Source organism: Diplotaxodon limnothrissa, linkage group LG11 (assembly GCF_057381915.1).
Source record: "Diplotaxodon limnothrissa isolate DT_005_m linkage group LG11, D_limnothrissa_male_GT1.1, whole genome shotgun sequence".
Lineage (NCBI taxonomy): Eukaryota > Metazoa > Chordata > Actinopteri > Cichliformes > Cichlidae > Diplotaxodon > Diplotaxodon limnothrissa.
The window spans coordinates 16,462,472-16,475,905 of record NC_140606.1 but is presented as its reverse complement, the minus strand read 5'-3'; the positions used below and the strand labels follow the sequence as shown (position 1 = coordinate 16,475,905).

The following is a 13,434-nucleotide window of genomic DNA, read 5'->3' as shown; positions in this document are numbered from 1 at the left end:
GCTTTACTCAGTTGATTGCCAAATATTAATGTAGCAGTTTTTCGCATTTTCGATCAAAATCTATCAAGAAAGCCAATATTTGATAGTTGATGATATAGCAGATAGTGGCTGATACCTTACCCCATCTTTTTTTACATGTGTGTACTGGGTAGGAGTTGCTGTTGATCTTAAACTAATCGTACATATGCACAGTGACAATAAAATGCATTCTTTTCTATTTTTCTATTTTTCTTACGTTATCTTTTGTGTGGATACAGTTTGTTATTCTTGGACTGAATAAGTGAAATTCTTTTTTTAATAGATATCTGGATGGGTGTCTGCTCTTGCTCTACTGGGGGGCTTTTTAATAACACCACACTCTTATCAGGAACATATTGGGTTCTTTTACATTATTCTTAAAGTAGATGACATTTATCATCTAAGGCTGCTGTTTGAACTTTTAGTTTGAGGTAGTGTTTGTATGTTATGATGATCTCCATTTGTTCATATCCATTTGTTTCTGCTCTTGTAATTGCAGAACTCATGGTCTACTACACTAGTGGTTACAGCATCCAGCAAATTTACAGCAAAAAGCTGTAAATTACTGTGGTGGTTTTTTTTTAATTCTGAAGTTATAGATGGGAGTTATATTACTTGGCCTATCACTTTTGGTTAATTTTTTTTATTCAGATGTGAACATCAGTGTCTTGTCTTTAATGGACCAGACAAAACTTTAATATTTACTTATGTTTAGGTTCATAAGTGTAGTTAAATATTATTTTCACACATGAATAAGAGCTTAGAGGAGCTGTAAGTGAGAACTCAAGTATTCAAATCAATTGGATCTGAGCACAGACAGGAGAGAATAAAGCAAGTAATTGTCAGGTCATTCACAATTAATGCAATTCATTTCAAATTAGTTTCATTTATATAGCGCCAAATCACATTAACAGTTACCTCAAGGTGCTTTATATTGTAATGTAGGCCCAACAGTAATACCACATGGTGGATGTCTCTGTTTTATCCAAGTGCATAAAAAAACGGAATATATCTAGTGCTGAGAACACATCTGACATGCAAAATCTATTGTTTGCTACATTTGATTAAGAGCAGCTTCAGAAGTTGTCATGCGTCAAAGACATTTATGTTAGTCATGCTTTAATAGACGCATTACTGTTTTAGTCACGCACTGTCCTTTGGCTGCATTTTCTCTCCTCTTTGCATCTTGCTGCACCCTAACACAACATTCCCACAAGTCCTGCAAATATACCAAGGATGGTTAACCAGATCCGGGCTACAGGCAGGAAGAAGACGGAATCCTTTCTATTCAGGCAGGGGAACAGCCAAGAAGCTTTAACCCTGCAGCAGAAAGTGAATTAAAGAAGTGTTTGTGTGTGAGAACCTATGTGTGTGTATATATTTGTGTGTTTATACAATTGTATGTGTGTTAAAACTGGATAAAAAAAAAAAAGGGAGCCACTGCTTGTGCTACATTAGAGATGTCAGATTTGAAGTGTAGGGGCTGATTGTCCCCCTTAAGTAAGCTGAAGGCACTAATATGACCTGGCTATTTAGTCCAGAAAACTGAAATCTCAAATTACCACATTTTTGCATCTATATTTTCCTTTCTTCTGCATGCATTTCTTCTGCTCCTTTTATTTTCTCCTTTCCATTTCTCTTTGCAAATGTTATATGACTGTCTGACTTTCTCCGCAGGTGTCATTCTTCCTGTTCATCGTGTTTGTGGTTTACACCATGTTGCCGTTCTCCATGCGGGACGCTGTCATCGCCAGTGTTCTAACCTCTGCCTCTCACACCGTCGTGCTGAGCGTCTGCCTGTCCATCACAGCTGATCACGTCGAGCCAGTAGTGTGGCAGGTAAGGCAGTCAAATTTTAGCGTGAGTTAACAGTTGCGAGCACATGAATGCACATGTACCTGCGCAGAGATCATCAGCAGCCTCCTTAGATTGATATGCATACGGGGAAACCTGTTCAAAAGGTAAATCGCCCCTAACTAGCAACCACCTACATCTGAAGGTCACTAAATAAATACTGCGCTGTTCTTCATTTAAGGTAATTTATTATTACCATCTAGATCAAATAATAAAACAAAGTTGTTTTGTGACATTTAATTTGTTTCCTCATCAGGCTCAATATACAGGTTGTATTTATAGCAAACAAACAATTGTAACCTTTAAACAAAAACTAATTTAGGATATCAGCTGAGTGATAGAAATTCTAATGTATTTTTTTTATCCTTCATTAAAAGGTCACCTCTCTTTCTAGCACTACTGCTTCTTGTGTGCTAACTGTTCAGGCATATTCCATATGGTGATAAAGACAAAGCAAAAGCAATATCAGATAACTGTCTAGCTAATACTTTAATCAATTAGTGCCTAATTAAACCTGATTTCAGCAGTCAATAATTTTCAATACACTGGGGACTAATTTCTTCCAATCCATAAAGTAAACAGGATTAATTTAATAAGCATGTCACAAAAGCTCTTCCTCACTGACAACCTGAGACTTTGAAGAATTTCAGAGCCAGACACAACAAACATTTATAGCACACGAAAAATAAGTCTGATGATGATCATTAGTCCACCAACAAAAGCCTTTTGTTACATAAAAATGATTGAGCTGAATATCATTGAAACTTGAAAGATGTGGCGCTTGGGTTCAGCAAGAGCCCAAGAAAAATGTAATCTTTTTTTTTTTTAACAGAAATAGCGCACTGGCCCTGGTGGAGAACATACTAACCGAGTACCTTTCTAGTTTTACCAGATGCTCACTTCAATGGCTTCCAACATGTACAGTCACTTCAGAAATTATTCAGACCATTTTCTGGATAAAATTAGCATTTCCCGTGTGTATAGTCAATAAACTTCAAGTGACATCAGATGAAATAGGACAGCACTTTGTAACACATCACTTGATTTTACCCTGACATCAAAGGACTATAGATTAAAAGGAAAGTCTGGTGAATAAACTCAATGTGTAATATAGTATGTGCTACTTATATTCATTCAGCGTGCCAGCGGGCAGCAGTTGGCTACTTTGGTGTGAAAACTACAGCTAGCTAAACAGTGCTGGGATGTATTACGTGTTTCATTTCTTTAAGTACTGTGTTATGTTGCTCAATAGCTTCCTGGAGTGGAGTAAGTCATTTGGTACACTACTTGTTAGAGGACTGACATTGAAGTAGCTCCCTTTTTTGGCACTAAATGGCCATCTGAGGCTGGCATACAGCTGTCAGACATACCTAGACTTTGTACAAGAAAATGTAAACTGATTTTCTATTGCAAAAATATTTTGCTAAAGCAACAGTATAGCGATGTGGCATTCTAAATGACATAGTCATGTCATATTTTAGCTTCTGTGAAGGGCTGATACAGAGGAATCACTCTGCTGTGTGAAAAGATCAATCCTAACCTGACTGTTATCATGACATGAATCACAAGTTAGAACTCGTGGTTCATGGTGCTTTAAAAGATGTTACAAAAGTTAATCATTTTACAGATATTGACACTCTGCTCAAAAGCCTGTTGGTTAAATCAGTAAATGGGCAAGACGTTGTCTCCTTTCCTGAAAAGATGTGGGGAAAAGTAGTGTGACTTGCCCATTTTTCTGCTTTCCTGTGCAGTTAAAAAAGAAGCTTGTCATCCATGGAGACTGTTTTCTTAGTTTGGCAAGTAGAAATATACTTGAGTCTACCTACTTTGTTTTACACTATGATTCTCCATTTTAACAGTGTTTTAAAATTCAAATTTGAAATCAAGTTGTTTGCCAGGTCAAATTGTGCTATGTGAAAGGGGTTTTTAATTCTGGCATATTAAAATGTCAATTAACGTTGTGTTTTGTTGTTTAACGGCATGCTTTGTTTTTGCAAGAGGAAGGAACAAGACCTTTTCCCCTGAAATCATCATTGCATTTTGTATTTACTTGAGTTATATTTGTTAATATTAAAACATTTAATCAGGATGAGGGTAAATACTTTTTACTGTGCTGTGTGTCAGCTTATATTGTGGATCTTCCCTCTGTCTTCCTCAGGCAGTAGCCATGGTTTTGTCAATCTTTTGTGTTGGGACAGAGTGTGGCTTATGTCCTTTTTTTTTTTTTTAGATAAGAGCAGTGAGTCAGTGTGACAGGATGCTCTCAGGCTTATGTGTGAAAGAATAACTACTTGAGAGCAGCTATTAAAAACCTCTGCTGAGGTGACGTTGATGGATTTTGTAGTACAACAACATCCTCTTTAGTCCAGTTTGGTTAAGATGTCCCAAATATATTTAACATATATTGCTAAGAAAGGATTTAATGGGTCAGAAGGAGCATTTGAGATATTGGGGTGCTGTAACTTAATAGTTAATAAAAGGAAATTGTGAATATACACTATCAAAAAATGCTTGACTAAAGCTGCTCAAAAATTGCTACTGTGAATACCTAACTGAGCTCAGAGCTTTAGGATGAAATATTGTTTTCAAAATTTTAAGTAAGATTGTGTTTTGTTTTGTTTTGTTTTAGCTCTAGTGTGAAAATAGAAACTGCTTGTGTTGTCGCTAGAATTGTTCTTCATAAACACCTTAATCAGCTGCTGGTACGATCAGCATCCCAGGTTCATCTCAGCAAACTGAAGAAGAAACAACATGGTAATTTACTTTATGAATGCAGATAATTAAGAACACTGAATGCATCTTTTCAGTGTTAATGACCAGGTATGCCCACCAGTGCGTCATATAGTTGAAACTGTTCAAACCTTTACTGTGTTTGTGTGTTGGTGCAGCATCGTGCTTTTACCGATTGGCTGATGGCTTTTTCAGGGCAACCGCCATCTGTTCAGTCCTTCTCAAATCTTATAAGATGAGCTACATCCTCAATATGTGTATTATGATTCTATATCCTTTAAGTAATGCACACAAACATACAAAAGCAAATAGAGATTAACATATAAACATGTGGGTTATTTATGTATAATCCAAATATACTGTATATATTATAATGTATATAAATATGCTATAAATATTTATGCACAGCTAAAGTAATTGGCTGTGACTATATATAGACTTGAAGGATATATGGGCAGAAATCTGTGCCATCAGAAACTGAATTTGAATAAGTTAAATTTGAATTGCTCAGATTGAATCTGAATTGTAACTTGAATAAATGCTTTGGACTGGAGTTTGAGACCCCTGTCATATGGAATATGACAGGTGTGGTTGAACTGCATGAAGACTCTGAAGTTTCTCTTCTCTTCTGGCAGGACAGGAATGTGGCCTTGTCCTGTGAGCCACTGTAAGGATGTACTTAGAGTAGAACTGGACTGTCACCAGCCTCAGGCTCTTCACCCTTTTCAAAGACAAAGCAGTCATTTAGATAAAATATTAGATATTGTTTACCTGTAAATGCACAAAGTAAATTTAGAAATGTAATTATTGTCAAGAGTGAACAAGCACTGATAGTGTAATCTACAGCTGTGGCCAAACGTTTAGAGAATGAGAAGTGTTGTTTGCTTATTTACAAAGTTTGCTGTTTTAGTGATAGTTGTACATCACATTATATCACTTCAAACAGAGGTGATCCAGTAATGCTGCACTAATGAATTAGACTAACTATTCACTTTAGCTAAAGTTATTAAGTTAGCTAAAGAGTTGGGATGCTGTGTAAGACATAAATAAAGCTAAAATACAAAGGTTTGGACACCGTTTTGCATGTTTCCCTACTGTAGGGTCTCTGCAAGCATACAGAGGGGGTACTCTGAGAGGGTACAAGATGAAAACTTTGGAATTCTACTAGAAACAGTCGATCATATTTGTTTGTCAATTAGCATTTTTAGCTAACAGCTACAATAAGCATAACAGTTACTGTACGGCTATCTTTTGTTAACATGACGCTTGTTCTTATACATGTAATACATTTATTACCAACCTGAGAGTTTATCCGCTGGTCATTCGACATGACCAATGACTTCTGAAGTCTTAATTCAGCTCAAGACGCTGTAGATTCCCGTCAGTAACACTTTCGGTCCGCTAGTAAAACGTAGTTCTATTAATCTGCGCTTGAACCGGAACCGGATGTAAGTTCCAAAAAACTGAATTTTGGAACTGAAATTGAATTGTAGAACTGAAACTGAATGGTGAGAAGTGAAACTGAAATTATTCGAGAGCTGAATGTTTAAAGGATAAAATGCAGCTTCAAAGCAAATCAATTCATTTTCAAAATATAAAATTCAATTTCAATTTAGTGATCATCATTTTCAAATCATAAATTCAATTTCAAATTAGACTAATTCAAATTCAGTTTTCAAAAGCATTTATTCAAGTTACAATTCAGATTCAATCTGAGCAATTCAAATTCAAATTTAACTTATTCAAATTCAGTTTCTGATGGCACAGATTTCTGCCCATAGTTATCAGTTTTCACACTTGAATTAGTAAGAAAATGTATGTGAGTTTTTCCAAAACATCAAAAATAATTCTTTAAAGCAACACACACACACACACACACACACACACACACACACACACACACACACACACACACTCAGCCACACTCAATCAAAAGAGTATTAATTTTTTAAAGAGAGAGAGAGAGAGAGATAGAAAACTTAAAACATGTTTTCATGAAAATCTCTACGTCTACACAATGTTAATGTTTGAAATTCAGTAGGATGACATTTACACTTTTTCTGTTTCTACCCGCTTATTTCAAATCCCATTATTTACAAATCAGTATCCAGATTTTTTTAGACTAGATAGATTTTTGTTATTTCAGAAATGTTTAATATTGCATTCAGCAGTTTTTGGGGGAAAATACAGTCAATCAAATCAGTCTGTTCCTCCAGACATTTGTAAATGTCAGCTGTTAAGTGCCTACACACTCGTGAGAGACTGCCCAGGGGGTATTAAGTGAGAAGCAACCATGCCAACATCTTGACTTTGTCAGGTCTATTAAACTTTACAGTGTTGGCTCATTGGTGTTTTAATGAAGCGGCTTATTTATTGAACAGGAAATAGCACTTTGTTGGATCCACATTTACTTGTGGGTAATATTTAGAAGCAATAATAATGAAGCATTAGCATTTTCATCTTTTGCAAATATAATTATCTGTTTCTGGTCCTTAGAGGTGCAAAGATTACTCAGGTAGCTCAGTGTAAAAATATTCTTATTTCTTTTAGTATTTCTCATATGCCTCAACCTTATGGGAGATTAGATACTGTAGTTATCTATTGGTAGACGTACAGAGAAAGCTACTAACTAAATCTATCATTAGAGCTATTAAAACATTATTTTTTAAAACGATGCTCTTATTTCAATATTAGTGACTTCTTTGATTTTTGGGGGTACTAACGTTAATGCAATGCAGACTTTGATGTAATTAGGTCCTGTGCAACACTGAAAGTGTTCGTGTAAGCTGACCACTGTGTTTTTGTATCAAAGCTTCTCCCTTCAGACTAGGAGCAAACTTCTGATGCGCACTTTCTTAATTATTTTTGAGTACTTAAGTCATCAATAATTCATCACAGTGTTCACACTCCATTTAAGCTTTAGCTGACAGAATTTCACATAAACTACTGCGGTAGTAGCTGTTGAATATTGCATGCATTACCTGTTTTTGGAGGATGTTTTGAAGGACGGGGGGCTTCATTTGAATTCAGATAAGGGTTTTTGCCTTTGTTAAAGATATATTACATACTTAAGTGTGTTTGTGAGGTCTAAACTGTGAGACTGGTATTTCTTGAATTCTTGAATTTCTTTGTCTCATCCTTTCAGATTGAATCATATTAAAGTTTTATGTCAGTAATACGAACCAAAAATGCAATTCTTGAGTATTTCTGTCTGTACTCAGATCATCCAGGTCTCAACGGTGTTGCATTTCACTGGATGTGATTTTCATATTGCCAAAAAAAGAAACCACCTTTATGGTTCAATTGTGTGATTTACCTGCATTCCTGTATTTAAATTCCTGTTGACTGAGAAAAGGAGTTGAGCAGCAGTTGAGCAAAGTCAATGATCTCTCATTTGAGCCATATTCACACACGCAGTGCATCTCTGAACTTATCTCCCCCAAAATTAGCCGACAGAGAGGCATGTAAGATGCAGATATCCAGACAACAACATGTCTCCAACTTTTTATATCCTTAAAGAAAGGTCGGTTTGTGGCATGGTGAGAAAAGTGCTTGCAATAGCCCAGTGAATTCACAATCACACACTTGCCTCAGGTTTGCTGCCTCCAGCTATTTTTAAGATTTTATTGTGGGTGTTCTACTAAAAAAACGTTCATTTTTTATGTTCTTGTTTGATATTTGTGGTTGCTTTTTTGATCCTTTGTATCCTTGTTTGCTAATCATTGTGAAGACATTTGGATTGTTTACAGTGCAAGCTAAGTGAGTTATCTATTGGCACTTGTCTACACAATGACATTTATGTAAAAGAATTTTAACATCTCTAATTAGAAGTAGGCAGCCCGCACCATGGCCCTTACCATCTCACTTAAATGGAAATCTGTGAAATCACATCCATTTTCAATGCATTTTGAATTAATTTTGACACACCAACTAGGCCAGTATTTGTCTTTCTCAAGCATAGAGAAAACTCTGCATGTGTTTTGTGGATTTGGTCTAATATATGGGACCTTGTGTAATACACCGACACGAGGGTTCTTCGGAATTATGAAGAATTTGGCCCAATAGAACAACCAATGAATTTATAATACAAATGGAGTGTGATCTTGGTTCTTATTACCTGGAGTATTTCCGACTTCTTCTGCATATTTGAGTTCCTTCAGCAAGACTTTTTTAAAAAATTTATTTTCAGCTAATTATTTACAGGGCACTACGGAGTAGACAGAAAAGTGGGGAGGAGCTACAAGGGTCTAAGGCTGGGATCTCAAACTCCAGTCTTAGAGGGCTGGTGTCCTGTGTCCCTGTTGCAACCACCTGAATACAATTAGTAGGTCATTATCAGTACTCTATAGAACTTGACTGCATGCCATTTGATTCATGTTACAGCAGCTCATGAGTGAATGAACATGTTGCAGTAAAAGTACTTTTAGAAGTAAATTTTTCCAAACACTTAGATTTACTTAAATTTACTTGAGTGGGGTTAGGGGTTGCCACTTCAGCATGCAGTCAAGTTCTCTACTAATCTTATTCAGGTGTGTTGAAACAGGGACACATGGAAAAGTTTCAGGACAGTGGCCCTCGAGGACTGGAGTTTGAGACCCCTGGTCTAAGGAGTGTCTTGTTTGGTGGACTTGGAATCATGTTCGCTTTTTTGCAGATGATGTTGTTCTGTTGATTTTATCCAAACACAACTTCCAGTTCACAGTGGGATGGATTATAGTGTGAAGCAGCTGGGATGAAGGTCTTGGTTCCTCAGCTGGAAAAGAGTAGATTGCCTGTTCCCATGAGGTGCTCACAGATCTTTTTTCCTGTTTTTGTGCCTTTGTCACTGGCAGTTATTTTGTTTGTTTGTTTTTTGGTATTTGGATATTGCCTACCACCATGACTCATTTTAGGTAAATTTTAACAGTGTACAGAGCTAAAATGCTTGTGGACCTTACTGTAGTTTGATATATCCTTTCAATTCTAAGTTACTGTTTGTCATTTGTGCTTGTGGTCATTACTATTGAGGGTCTACTGAAGACAGGACCGGTGGACATCTGTCACTGATGTACAATAAAAACAAGATTCATCTGCACACTAATGTCTTTCTCTATCCACATGTCAGTAACATGGCAGAAATATAACATTCAGAAAGTGAAGTTTCCTGGTTTTAGATAATCCCAGCAGGAGTCACAGCTCTTGAGATGTGATACTCACCTAACCCTGCTGTTATCTGTAATTGGGTACCACTGAGGTACAAATGACTCGCACCACCAGCCTTTATACACAGCTGATATTTCAATGCAGTTTCACGGAAAAACGTGTAATAGACACGCCGGTCAGCCGTGTCCATTTCGCGCTTTGCCTCTCCAAATCGAGAATAGACACCCATGCAGAATTTGCAGTAAGTTGCAATAATCTGCAGGAACAGCAGAGGGAAATATTTTATTTCAACTCAACATGAAAATAATCATGGAAAAGTGTTTAAACAGACATTATTAACACAATACATATTAGCCACCAAGGTACTTCATACCTTTTTTGCTCACTACTGACTTTGTAGCTTTTAATATATTATCTCCCATTGCTGGTAATAAAATTTCTACATGCAGTAATGCAATTTCAGCATGTGTGGCTATTTCATGTTTTGGAGAGGCAAAGTGTGAAGTCGAAACGGTGGACTGATGTGTGTATTACAAAGCTTGCTGTGATGTTGGGTTGGATATTTGAGATGGGTTGTAAGTAGTCAGTGTGAGAGTCGGGTTATAGAGTAATATTTATGTTAACTTAATGTGATCTGTTGAGCACATATTACAGTTGAGTACATATTGGTAAAATATCACATACCTGCATAAAAGGATAAACTCAAATGCAAATTAAATGCACCCAGTCTTCTTTGCATTTAGATTTCAAGTATAGTTAAAGGAAATTTAACTTTACTGACATTGCGCCTGAAAATATTCTTTTTAGTCTTCAAAGAGTACACGCCATTTGAATATATCGACCTCAGCTACACACAATAGGAAGTAATTTGCATTTAACATCAGATGCAGGTTTTGCATACTGAAAATTTCTCTGAAGTGACTTCTGGGGTTTTTTCAGGCTCTGGTGCAGCAAAGTTTATATTAACCAGCCACTAAAGATGTGCCTGAATAGATTATTTGTTAAATATGCTGGTATGATAAGGGAATTTTAAACTTGGATTTTAACCCTTCCATGCATGAATTATGACAACCTCAATCAGGATTTTTTCTTAAGTATTTTTGATGAATAAAAATACTTAAGAAAAAAAACCCCGATTGAGGTTGTCATAATTCATGCATGACAGGGTTAAATAATAATAGTTACAATGAAACACACCACACATCTGCAGTAACATTAAACGCACAGTGGGTGGCAGGGTATGGAGTGACACATCAGTGACAAGTGTAGAGGTTTATGTACAAGTATAACGTCAACACTGACACAAATACAAGAAAACAGCCTTTGAATAGCTGTCCACCGTAGTGACCACTATGCGTGAAAGGGTTAAAATATTATATACAGTCTATGGGTTAAAGCGCTTCTATAAACCACCGTACAAAAGCCCCTGTCCATCTTTTTGTGGCTTTCTTCAGTCATTCAGTGATCTACCCTATAAAACTGTTCTACAGTACCAGATTCTGGCTGTTTTGTCAGTTTTCCCACTGACAATGGATGATGATCAACAAAGCCAAGCTTGTCCATACTATATCGTTTAGAAGAACGATATATAGAGAAAAAAATGGGGTTTTTTTTCTGTTCTTTCAGTATTTTTTAATGTGCAGAAAAAAGGCCTGGCAGAGAGGAAGAGGGATGTCTTTTTGAAATACACTGAATAGATGTGAAAGTAAATCCAGACAGCAGGTCACCTCATGTACTTGGCTACTGGCCTCAATGTTTGCTTTTGTTAAATATAGAGATATGGTACATTTCTGGTGTAGTCACATAAACATTTAAGGAAGCAGCTTTCTCAATAAGGAGACAATATCTGCATAGTTTATACTATTTTCACCTCAGTATGATTCACTGCAATATTTCTTTATTGGCTCTCACTAGTTTTATAGGTATTGCTTGCCTTGGACCCTGGTTAAGAAAATGTTGATGGGGAGTCTTTTTGTGATGGATAAGTAGGAAGAGTCTGCTGCAGGTGGTTACAATTGCTTTATACTTGTGTGTGCAGCTGCCTCGTCTGCCTTTAAGCTGTCAAATAAAATACTGAATAATTTAGCATTGTAAAAAGGGTACATAGGGTTTTTTTTGCTTTTGTTTGGAAAATAACTTTAAATTCAGTTTCAGCTGTTTACTAGAAGCAAAGTACAGATGTCTGCAAGCTATAAAATTCATGAGCTTTAGTTTTTGTGGTTTTTAGACATTTTTGTTTTCTTCTTGTCTGACTATTATTACTAAAATAAAACGTCCTTTTTGCAAAGGTCACCAGCTTCTACTTGTGCTGTGATGTAAGTCTGTTGGGCATATTTATGTCCAAAAAGAGAGAACAATGGTCACTGTGACAGTAAGGTCAACATTATGCAGGAGAGAAAAGACACAAAGATGGAGAATAGAAGTGAAAGAGAAATAGCGAGAATGAGACAAGGCATGCAAGAGTGTGAAGGAGAGGGAGATTTCTTTTCAAGCAATGGGGAAGAACCATTAAATTATCCATTTGCTGTATAGCTGGGAAATATTAAACTCGAGGTTACCAGAGCTCCAGGGTCTTTACACATCCAAATCTTTAAACATCCAAATTGTTCCTGTAATGGGGCTTCGTGTTTAGTGCAGCCCTGCGTTTTGCCTGAAATGTGCAGAGAAATAAAGTCTTAATTCTGAGGACAGACTGCAATTTGCACTCCATGCTTATAGTGGAGAGCATCTATCCCTGTGTGTCATGGTTTGTATTGTGTGACTCTGAAGTAGGACATGCTCTATAAAAGACTTTCTTTTAAGATTTTGTTTTGTTTTGTGGTGTTTATATGTATGAAAAATTAAGACATCATTTCCAGTCTTTTGAATCATTAAAAGTAGCAGCGTAGTAAATGTCAATTCTGACTTGAGACAATTTGTCACAGTCAAAAAGGTGAAAGTTTTCTCCACAAGTTTGGCTTAACTTTGCCATACTATGTCATTTATCTGCTGAATACAAAATGCACTCACATTGTTGAGTGAGAAAGAAAGATGTATCCAAAATATTGAAATGTTAGGCATTAAAAACGCTTTAAAGCCAGGACTTAAATTGGTTTTGAGGTAGTCTGTCAGTTATGAACTTTCATGTGTAGCACTTGATGAAATGACAATGCATTTATTCAAAATTGTAGTCTGTGTCACAGCAGCACTGTGGACTGATAAACAGAACGTGCTCCATACCAGCGGTCCCCAACCTTTTTTGCGGCACAGACCGGTTTATATCCGACAATATTTTCATGGACCGGCCTTTAAGGTATCGCGGATAAATACAAAAAAATAAAACCAGTACCAAAGAAAAGAAGATTTATTCATAACACATGGGAAAAGACCCAGGGAAACTGAGTTAAAGATAAAAATGATATAAACAAAAATAACGACAAAAAACGATAAAAACCATGAAAACCATAAATTTCACACCCAAGCCTCAACTCTCGCGGCCCGGTACCAAACGACTCCGGGGGTTGGGGACCGCTGCTCCATACCACATCCCAGCAGTCAATCTGCAGCTGATATAAAGATGAACAAATACAAATGGGAGACTGTTAAGATCTTCTTTGCTATGACTTTAGTATCAGTGTATTTAAAAATAAGATGAATTCTTTGGTTAGCGCAAAGTAGTGGACACTAAAGACATTTCTGGCATAAATGCAT

General features: G+C 36.5%; 1 protein-coding gene across 3 annotated transcripts in view; it reads left to right on the top strand.

Annotated features, from left to right (window-relative positions):
- adcy2a (adenylate cyclase 2a) overlaps positions 1-13,434 on the top strand; it is a 53,178-nt gene that overhangs the window by 19,273 nt on the left and 20,471 nt on the right. For all 3 annotated transcript variants that reach the window (XM_085365213.1, XM_085365214.1, XM_085365212.1), the window contains exon 3: positions 1,696-1,857. In XM_085365213.1, the coding sequence (XP_085221339.1) occupies positions 1,696-1,857 (162 nt within the window). The remainder of the gene's footprint in view (positions 1-1,695; positions 1,858-13,434) is intronic.